We start from the raw sequence: 10,904 nt of genomic DNA on the forward strand, positions 1-10,904 counted from the left end.
GTGACTGTTGGCAACGCTGAATGATTCAACACGATTAATTTAAAAGCACATTTGTAATAAATACTTACCTAAAAGGCTAACTATACTTACCTTGTACAACCACTTACCTATACAAACCTTGTGCACTCAGTCTCACATACACTTGCCAACATTTACTTTATATAGATGAACTACAATTGAAATATAACACACTTGTGATTGAATTGTCGAACAGTGAACACGTTTTTTTATAACCAAGAAATATCCCTGGTAAAAGTAACTTTCGCCAAAATTAACAACCGTCGTCGCCGAATAGCTACGCCGCCCAGTTCGCCCTCGTCGAGTCCCGTGAGAAGGAAGAAATTATCGTATACAAAGTTGGTGCCGAAACCCGGGATTGTGTGTTGCAGCAAAGGGCAGGACGGCATTGTCGCACTTAAGAGTAGCCATCTTTCTCAACGTCGTGAGCCACATGGTGCACTAACCTGTTACACCGGAATTTATCGCTGTGGATCTCGCCTCTGGAAGGATCGATTTCTCGAAGGATCCTATATCATCATCGTCGACACAGTGATATTTGCTGGTAACGCAATCCATCAGCCACTCAAGGAACACCACGCCGAAAAGGCCGGTTCGATCAAATGCAGCGAAACTCAAAACACTTATGCGCCAGCGAGCAAACATTCTCGGCTCCGCTGCGTTGATTAAAAAGTTCAATGATCAATTTCGAGAGGGCCAAGGGCATCAAGTACAAGTGAGGATCGATTCTCTTGATCAATTATGGGCAGACTTTGCGAGTGTTCAAGATGATATCGAAGAGATTGAAGATCGTGCTGACGGCGAGAGTGAAGTAGAAGCAACATTGTCCGATGAACGAATCCAGTTCCAGGATCTATATTTTGATCTCAAGGCCTCTCTGGTCAGTAAGTTATCTGATCGACCGCCTACGGCAGCACCATCTGGGTCTCGTTTTCAAGCACCATTGCATTCGGTGCGTTTGCCTGAAATTAACATCCCTGAGTTCTCCGGTAACCCATCCGAGTGGATTGCCTTTCGGGACATCTTCAAGTCTATGATCCACACTAGTCTCCATTTGACACCTGTGCAGAAAATGCACTATCTGAAGGCTGCACTTCGAGGGGAAGCTGCTCGTATTGTTGCTAATTTAGAGGTTAATGCCGCCAATTTCACGATCGCATGGAAATCGGTTTGTGAGCGGTATGATAACCCAAACTTGCTACTCAAACATCATTTTGCAACCTTGTTCACCATTCCCAATGTAAAAAAGGCTTCTTCGTCCGCTTTATACGATCTAGTGGACGAATTTGATCACCATGTGGGTATTTTGGAGAAATTAGACACACCAGCAAATCTCTGGAATACAGTGCTCGTTGAAAGTCTCAGTAAGCGACTCGATCCAGTAACATTGAAAGAATGGGAGAACAATTGTGAAGGGGATGCAAGACCAACTTATCAAAACTTGATTGACTTTGTTCGAAAAACGTCGAGGGTGTTACAATCAGTAAAACTGTTGCACAATTGTAACCAACCGGTTGACTTGAAACCTGTCAGGCCCAAACCAATTTCTTCACACATCACGACTGAGACCACATTCAAATGCCAGTTATGTAAACATGCCCACCCACTGTTTAAATGTGATCAATTTCTCGGAATGGAAGCCAAGCAGCGGTTTGAGTTGGTGAAGAAGCATGGATTGTGCATAAATTGTCTGAAGGGATCACACCTGGCGAAGAACTGCAGTAGTAGCAGAAATTGTTCGAAGAAACATCACACGCTGCTGCATTTGCCTCCTCTTCATACGGGCCATAAGCCTGCTACGCAAACATCTTTAGCCTTTTCAGCTGTAACCAGTGACGTGATTCCTTCAGGACAACGGTTGTCGCATACAAGTTCGTTCGCATCGCAATCATGCCCTTCACCACCTCCGTCGCAAGTCGTCACGCGCGCGATGGATTCGGTATCGGCTTATACGTATTCGGTCGTCGTCGCTCCCTCCCCGCCGCCGGTTGGTTCGTCCGTATCGTATTCGATCGGTAGTTCGGCAGTCGAAAAGAACACTTTGCCTATGGCTGCATATGTTGCACCGAAGAAAGATTCCGTCGATTGTAAGGGTGAAGTGTTTCTTTCAACGGTAGTTGTGAAGGTGAAAGGCACTACTGGTGGTTCGCACTTCATTCGTGGAGTTTTAGACAGCTGTTCACAAGCCAACTTTATCTCTGAAGCTATGGCAAGAAGGCTTGAGTTGAAACGTGATAATATAAATATGCAAGTAAGCGGTATTGGACAAGGGATCGTCCATATACGCTCTAAGGTGCATATCAAGATTTCTTCGCGCTTTGGAAAATTTGATTATCATCTCGAATGTCTCGTGATTCCACAAATTACAGTGACTGTCCCTAGTAATCATGTTGACATTTCTCGTTGGAATATCCCTGACAACATCCCGTTAGCAGATCCTCGTTTCAATATAAGTGCTGGTGTTGACCTTCTTATAGGTGCAGAGCTGTTCTACTCGTTACTGGAAAGCCACAAGGTGCGTCTGTCTGAGGGATATCCTACATTGCAACAGACGGTTTTCGGATACGTTGTCGTTGGTAAATTGTTGGAGCCAGCTAACCCATCGTCGATATGCATCGTGAGCGCTTCGAGAAGTCTGGAAACTACCTTACACCGTTTTTGGGAAGTAGAAAACTTTGATGACGGCAAATCTATGACTCCACTAGAGCAGGTGTGTGAAGACCACTTCAAGAAAACTGTTTCTAGAGCAATTGACGGTCGGTACATGGTCCGTCTTCCTGTGCGCGAAGAACTTCTACCGCTGCTGGGAGAGTCATATACAGTGGCTCAACGCAGATTACTGGCAATCGAAAGGAAATTCACATTGAACAGTGAATTCAAAAGGGAATATGTAGACTTTATGGAAGAATATCGCAATCTAGGTCATATGGAACTGAGTGCTCGCATCGAACATCCCCAGTTTTTCCTGCCACACCACGCTATTCATCGTCCAGAGAGTTCAACAACGAAAACGAGAGTAGTATTTGATGCAACATGCAAGGGTAGTACTCAAATGTCTCTGAACGATGTTCTACTCGTCGGCCCGATTGTCCAGCCATCGCTTCTCGCTACCGTACTCAATTTTCGAGCACCAAAGTTCGTATTTATAGCCGATATTGAAAAAATGTTTCGGCAAGTGTGGGTACATCCGACAGACCGCAAACTGCAGCAAATTCTCTGGAGATCGGATGCTTCGTAGCCCCTACAGCGGTATCAGCTTACCACAATCACTTATGGGACATCAAGCGCTCCGTACCTAGCTACCCGCGTGCTAAACCAACTCGCAGAGGATGAAGGAAGACGTTTTCCTCTTGGTGCGGGTATAATTCGAAAAGGATTTTATGTAGATGACGTACTTACTGGAAGTGATGACCTTGACGAATTGATTGAAGCAAGCAAACAACTCTCTCAGCTGTTGGAGCTAGGTGGTTTTCGTCTTAGAAAGTGGTGTGCTAATGATGCGCAGATTATAAGGCACATTCCTGATGATTTGAAGGAATCCTTGCCGCTAACGGAGATCGACCGTTCGACTGCTGTCAAGACACTGGGTCTACTATGGTCACATGATTCTGATGAATTTGGATTCAAAATTCCAGGTCTACCGGAGTTGAGCAGTTTTACCAAAAGAGTAGTACTATCTGAAATGGCACAGCTTTTCGACCCTCTTGGTTTGGTTGGAGCCGTCATAGTGAGTGCGAAAATCTTCGTTCAGCAACTTTGGGCGATGAATCTTTCTTGGGACGAAGAACTACCGGTAAAGCAACGAGATTGGTGGTTCAAATATCGAAATGAGATTCCAAAACTATCGGAGCTGAAGGTACCGCGGCGGGTAATTGCAAATACTGATAATCGATTCGAATTGCATTGTTTCTGCGACGCTTCACAACGAGGATATGGTGCCTGCGTTTATGTTGTATCGACCGACGGTTTCGGAGTTTCACACAGTCATTTACTTGTTTCTAAATCACGCGTCGCACCTCTTCGTGGTCTCACAATACCCAAATTAGAATTATGCGCTGCCCTCCTTGGAAGCCAACTTGTGAATCAAGTCGTGAAAACATCTAAATTCACAGGAACAGTCACGTTTTGGACCGATTCTAGTATTGTTCTTCACTGGATCAAATCTCCCCCGACAGTGTGGAAAGTTTTCGTTTCGAACAGGGTAGCGGAGATACAGAAGCTGACTGAAACGGATAGCTGGCGCTATGTTCCAACTCTGATGAACCCAGCTGATCGACTTTCCAGAGGTGTACTCCCATCACAGGTGCTGGAAGATTTTCTATGGTGGCATGGTCCAGAATTTCTCCTGCTGTCATCTACGCACTGGCCGGAAAACATCATTAAGTTAGCTAAAACAGATGAACTAGTGAAGGAAGCAGAGACCCGAAATGTCTTCACCTTTACAATCGTTAAAACGGAAAATCCTATCATTTCTCGGTTTTCGGAACTTGGAAAGCTTCTAAGAGTCGCTAGCTACTGTCTGAGGTTCTGCCGTAATTCGAGAAGCCCAAAACAATCTCGCACGGTTGGCCCTCTTAATACCTTGGAGGTGGATTTTTCATTGAAGGCGCTTATACGCTCTGTGCAGTCCGTTGAATTTGCAGACGAAATTCATTATCTTTCTTCGAATCCTCGACGTACCCTCACTAGCAAGGATCGAAAGCTCAAATCGTCACTAAAAACTTTCAATCCGGTTTTGGATGAAACTGGGCTCCTTCGAATCGCTGGGCGTTTGATGAAAATGCGTTGTTCTTTAGATTCGAGAGCACCGATTTTGCTCCCTGCGAATCACCGCCTCACTTGGATGATTGCACGCTCTATACACATAAGAACGCTACACGGCGGACCAACGCTTCTTCTCGCAACAATGAGACAAAGGTTCTGGCCCGTGCGAGGACGTGACCTGGCGCGCAAGGTCGTTCGACAATGTATCACCTGCTTCAGATGCTCTCCCAAACCAACTGAGCAATTCATGGCACCTCTTCCGACTGTTCGTGTTACGCCGGCGCGAGTGTTCTCAAATAGTGGCTTGGACTACTGCGGGCCATTCCACATTCGTCCGTTATATGGGAGAGGAGCAAACGTAAAAATGTACGTCGCGGTGTTCGTATGCATGGTGGTGAAGGCGCTACACCTCGAAATCGTAACCGATCTATCGTCCGTCGCGTGTATTAATGCGGTGAAACGGTTCATCGCCCGTCGCGGTCGGTTAATTAACTTGTGTTGCGACAACTCTACCGCTTTTGTCGGCGCAGATCGAGAGCTAAAATTGCTACGCTCCCAATACATGGAACAGTTTTCAACCGAAAGATGGAATGGATACTGTCTCGAAAATGGAATCACTTTTCACTTCATTCCACCGCGGTCTCCTCATCATGGTGGTTTGTGGGAGGCCGGAGTGAAATCTTTTAAACATCATTTCCGTCGGATCTTGGGAAGTAGATCCTATACACTCGACGAGATGTCTACAGCTGTTGCCCAAATAGAATGTATATTGAATTCTCGACCCTTATCTTCGTTATCGAATCATCCACAAGACATGCAGAGTTTAACTCCTGGACACTTTATAGTTGGGGAACCGCTGTTTTCCATCCCGGAGCCTGACTACACCGAACAGAAGATTAACAAGATTAAACGTTTTCAGGAGATCAACAGCACCACGAACGAGAACGACCGGTTTTTAGATCTATGCTTCGTCAATGCCAGAGATCAATCGCCGTATATTTCCACCGCCCTCACCCCGCTAGTAAAGTATGTTCGCCACCATCCGCCTCTACATCTTACACTCCAGGACGTACCGCCTATGAAGTTTTCGAGCCACGCACCCACCGTGTGTTACAATTATAAGCGGGCCGACTATAGCAGCATTTTGAATATTTTACAAAGTATTAACTGGGATTCTGTGCTAAGCAAGGATGATGTTAACTCCGCCGCTGAAACGTTCTGCCATATAATGAGCTACCTTATCGACCGTCATGTCCCAAAGTGTAATCAACGAAGTGATCAATCCCCCTGGCAGACAGCCGAGCTACGTCAGCTAAAAACTGCGAAAAGAGCAGCATTACGAAAGTTTACCAAACGCCGTACCTTGTCACTTAGAGCTTATTATGTAAGGCTCAATAACGATTTTAAAAAACTGAACAGTTTTTGTTTTTCAAACTACCAACGAAAAATGCAACGTAAGCTTAAGTCGGATCCTAAATCGTTTTGGAGATACGTCAATGAGCAGCGGAAAGAAACCGGCTTACCTTCTACAATGTTCTTGAATGGTGAAGTTGGGCATGATTCACAAGCCATATGCAAATTGTTCGCCTCTAAATTTGCGAGTGTGTTCGTCAGTGAGACTCTGTCCTCGCAGCAGATTGATGTTGCAGCTAGCGGCGTGGCCCAACTCGAACGGTCAGTGAGTGAGATTCATGTGGAGCACTCGGATATTGTATCAGCAGCATCCAAGCTTAAAGCATCGTCATCTCCTGGGCCAGATGGTGTCCCTGCTGTGTTTTTGAAAAAGTGTATATCTGGTTTGGTGGAACCTCTCTGTCAACTATTCAAAATGTCACTGACAACCGCGATTTTTCCTCAATTGTGGAAAGCAGCTTTCATCTTTGCTGTCCACAAAAAAGGTGATAAGAGAAACATTGACAATTATCGAGGAATATCTGCGCTCTGTGCCATTTCCAAGCTCTTTGAGTTAGTCGTGGTGGAGTCAGTGTTTTTTCACTGTAAGGAATATATTTCTAAAGACCAACACGGATTCATGCCGAATCGATCTACGTCGACGAATCTACTATCTCTAACCTCTTTTGTGTCCGAAGGGTTTGATGCGAATCAACAAACTGATGTTATATATACTGACTTATCTGCAGCTTTCGACAAAATCAATCACGATATCGCAGTCGCTAAATTGGAAAAACTTGGCTTCAGTGGATCACTCCTGCGATGGTTTCAATCCTATCTCGTTGGCCGTCAACTCAGTGTGAACATAGGTGATGCATACTCCAAACTGTTCTCCGCAACGACTGGTATTCCGCAAGGAAGTCATCTCGGACCATTAATATTCACTCTCTATTTCAACGATGTAAACTATCAGCTGAAAGGACCACGGTTGTCGTATGCAGATGATCTAAAAATTTTCAACAGAATTAGGAGCCGATCGGACGCACAATATTTGCAGCAGCAATTCGACACTTTCAGCAGATGGTGTGAAAACAACCGAATGATTCTGAATCCGGCGAAATGTTCTGTGATATCGTTCACCAGAAAAAAAGATCCCATTGAGTTTGAATATAACTTGTCTGGAGCTCTTGTTTCCCGGGTGAGCTGCGTTAAGGATCTTGGAGTGCTGTTAGATTCGAAACTTACATTTAAGAATCACATTTCTTATGTTGTTGGTAAAGCATCGCGAAGCCTGGGCTTCATTTTCCGTACGGCTAAATCCTTTACAGACATTTACTGTCTCAAAAGCCTATACTGCTCTTTAGTGCGCTCTACGCTGGAGTATTGTTCGGCGGTCTGGAACCCGAATTACATGAACAGCAGCGATCGAATTGAAGGCGTTCAACGAAAATTTATACGGTATGCTCTTCGACGCCTGCCTTGGCGCGATCCTGTTCGTCTACCAAGCTACGAGAGTCGGTGTCAACTCATCCAGCTCGATACTCTCCAATGTCGTAGAGAAACTGCAAGAGCCTTATTCATCTCTGATCTTCTGTCAGGACGCATCGATTCTCCAGATTTACTAGAGCGAGTTAACATCCAAGCAAGGTCCAGAACGTTACGCGGAAACGTTCTTCTGAGAGTGCCGTTTCGACGAACTATTCAAACAGCTAATGCCGCTATCACGGGACTACAACGCCTCTTCAATCGTGTGTCGCACTTGTTCGACTTTCATTTGTCTCGAATATCATTGAGAAATCGATTCCTGCAGTTTTTTAGATGTAATTAGTTTAAGTTTCCATCATTGGGGCCGAGTACGGCCTGTTGATGTGCGTGATAAATAAAATAAATAAATAAAAATAAATGACACGAGGAATTCAGGATTTCTGGAAGAGATGGTCTCGTGATTACGTGAGTGAACTGCATCAACGTTCCAAGTGGCAACAAGTCCGTGATGAGGTCAAGGTAGGATCCCTGGTCCTACTGAAGCAGGACAACCAACCGCCGTTGCGATGGAATCTCGGTCGTATTGTAGCAGCTGCTCCAGGAGACGATGGACATGTGCGTGTCGTCGAAGTTCGCACGGCCAATGGAATCTACAAGCGCGCAATCACTGAGGTTTACCTTCTCCCACTTGATGATCAGGAACCGGTTCTTCATCGCAGAGCAGATCAAGGGAGTTGTTGAAACCAACCGTTTCAACGGAGGCCTGTGTGTTGGCAACGCTGAATGATTCCTCGAAATCGTAACCGATCTATCGTCCGTCGCGTGTATTAATGCGGTGAAACGGTTCATCGCCCGTCGCGGTCGGTTAATTAACTTGTGTTGCGACAACTCTACCGCTTTTGTCGGCGCAGATCGAGAGCTAAAATTGCTACGCTCCCAATACATGGAACAGTTTTCAACCGAAAGATGGAATGGATACTGTCTCGAAAATGGAATCACTTTTCACTTCATTCCACCGCGGTCTCCTCATCATGGTGGTTTGTGGGAGGCCGAAGTGAAATCTTTTAAACATCATTTCCGTCGGATCTTGGGAAGTAGATCCTATACACTCGACGAGATGTCTACAGCTGTTGCCCAAATAGAATGTATATTGAATTCTCGACCCTTATCTTCGTTATCGAATCATCCACAAGACATGCAGAGTTTAACTCCTGGACACTTTATAGTTGGGGAACCGCTGTTTTCCATCCCGGAGCCTGACTACACCGAACAGAAGATTAACAAGATTAAACGTTTTCAGGAGATCAACAGCACCACGAACGAGAACGACCGGTTTTTAGATCTATGCTTCGTCAATGCCAGAGATCAATCGCCGTATATTTCCACCGCCCTCACCCCGCTAGTAAAGTATGTTCGCCACCATCCGCCTCTACATCTTACACTCCAGGACGTACCGCCTATGAAGTTTTCGAGCCACGCACCCACCGTGTGTTACAATTATAAGCGGGCCGACTATAGCAGCATTTTGAATATTTTACAAAGTATTAACTGGGATTCTGTGCTAAGCAAGGATGATGTTAACTCCGCCGCTGAAACGTTCTGCCATATAATGAGCTACCTTATCGACCGTCATGTCCCAAAGTGTAATCAACGAAGTGATCAATCCCCCTGGCAGACAGCCGAGCTACGTCAGCTAAAAACTGCGAAAAGAGCAGCATTACGAAAGTTTACCAAACGCCGTACCTTGTCACTTAGAGCTTATTATGTAAGGCTCAATAACGATTTTAAAAAACTGAACAGTTTTTGTTTTTCAAACTACCAACGAAAAATGCAACGTAAGCTTAAGTCGGATCCTAAATCGTTTTGGAGATACGTCAATGAGCAGCGGAAAGAAACCGGCTTACCTTCTACAATGTTCTTGAATGGTGAAGTTGGGCATGATTCACAAGCCATATGCAAATTGTTCGCCTCTAAATTTGCGAGTGTGTTCGTCAGTGAGACTCTGTCCTCGCAGCAGATTGATGTTGCAGCTAGCGGCGTGGCCCAACTCGAACGGTCAGTGAGTGAGATTCATGTGGAGCACTCGGATATTGTATCAGCAGCATCCAAGCTTAAAGCATCGTCATCTCCTGGGCCAGATGGTGTCCCTGCTGTGTTTTTGAAAAAGTGTATATCTGGTTTGGTGGAACCTCTCTGTCAACTATTCAAAATGTCACTGACAACCGCGATTTTTCCTCAATTGTGGAAAGCAGCTTTCATCTTTCCTGTCCACAAAAAAGGTGATAAGAGAAACATTGACAATTATCGAGGAATATCTGCGCTCTGTGCCATTTCCAAGCTCTTTGAGTTAGTCGTGGTGGAGTCAGTGTTTTTTCACTGTAAGGAATATATTTCTAAAGACCAACACGGATTCATGCCGAATCGATCTACGTCGACGAATCTACTATCTCTAACCTCTTTTGTGTCCGAAGGGTTTGATGCGAATCAACAAACTGATGTTATATATACTGACTTATCTGCAGCTTTCGACAAAATCAATCACGATATCGCAGTCGCTAAATTGGAAAAACTTGGCTTCAGTGGATCACTCCTGCGATGGTTTCAATCCTATCTCGTTGGCCGTCAACTCAGTGTGAACATAGGTGATGCATACTCCAAACTGTTCTCCGCAACGACTGGTATTCCGCAAGGAAGTCATCTCGGACCATTAATATTCACTCTCTATTTCAACGATGTAAACTATCAGCTGAAAGGACCACGGTTGTCGTATGCAGATGATCTAAAAATTTTCAACAGAATTAGGAGCCGATCGGACGCACAATATTTGCAGCAGCAATTCGACACTTTCAGCAGATGGTGTGAAAACAACCGAATGATTCTGAATCCGGCGAAATGTTCTGTGATATCGTTCACCAGAAAAAAAGATCCCATTGAGTTTGAATATAACTTGTCTGGAGCTCTTGTTTCCCGGGTGAGCTGCGTTAAGGATCTTGGAGTGCTGTTAGATTCGAAACTTACATTTAAGAATCACATTTCTTATGTTGTTGGTAAAGCATCGCGAAGCCTGGGCTTCATTTTCCGTACGGCTAAATCCTTTACAGACATTTACTGTCTCAAAAGCCTATACTGCTCTTTAGTGCGCTCTACGCTGGAGTATTGTTCGGCGGTCTGGAACCCGAATTACATGAACAGCAGCGATCGAATTGAAGGCGTTCAACGAAAATTTATACGGTATGCTCTTCGAC

The 10,904-nt window shown here is 45.0% G+C and overlaps 1 protein-coding gene across 1 annotated transcript; it reads left to right on the forward strand.

The window, feature by feature from the left end:
• Nucleotides 1-643: 643 nt before the first annotated feature.
• Nucleotides 644-3,256, forward strand: LOC131676009 (uncharacterized). Its single transcript, XM_058955135.1, has one exon. It carries the CDS (start codon nt 644-646, stop codon nt 3,254-3,256), a length of 2,613 nt encoding a protein of 870 aa, XP_058811118.1.
• The last annotated feature ends 7,648 nt before the right edge of the window (nt 3,257-10,904 follow it).

This window comes from Topomyia yanbarensis, chromosome 1 (assembly GCF_030247195.1).
Source record: "Topomyia yanbarensis strain Yona2022 chromosome 1, ASM3024719v1, whole genome shotgun sequence".
In the NCBI taxonomy this organism is placed as follows: domain Eukaryota; kingdom Metazoa; phylum Arthropoda; class Insecta; order Diptera; family Culicidae; genus Topomyia; species Topomyia yanbarensis.

Excerpts from the sequence above, each read along its gene's own strand:
- LOC131676009 (XM_058955135.1), top strand. The coding sequence starts at position 644 with ATGCGCCAGCGAGCAAACATTCTCGGCTCCGCTGCGTTGATTAAAAAG.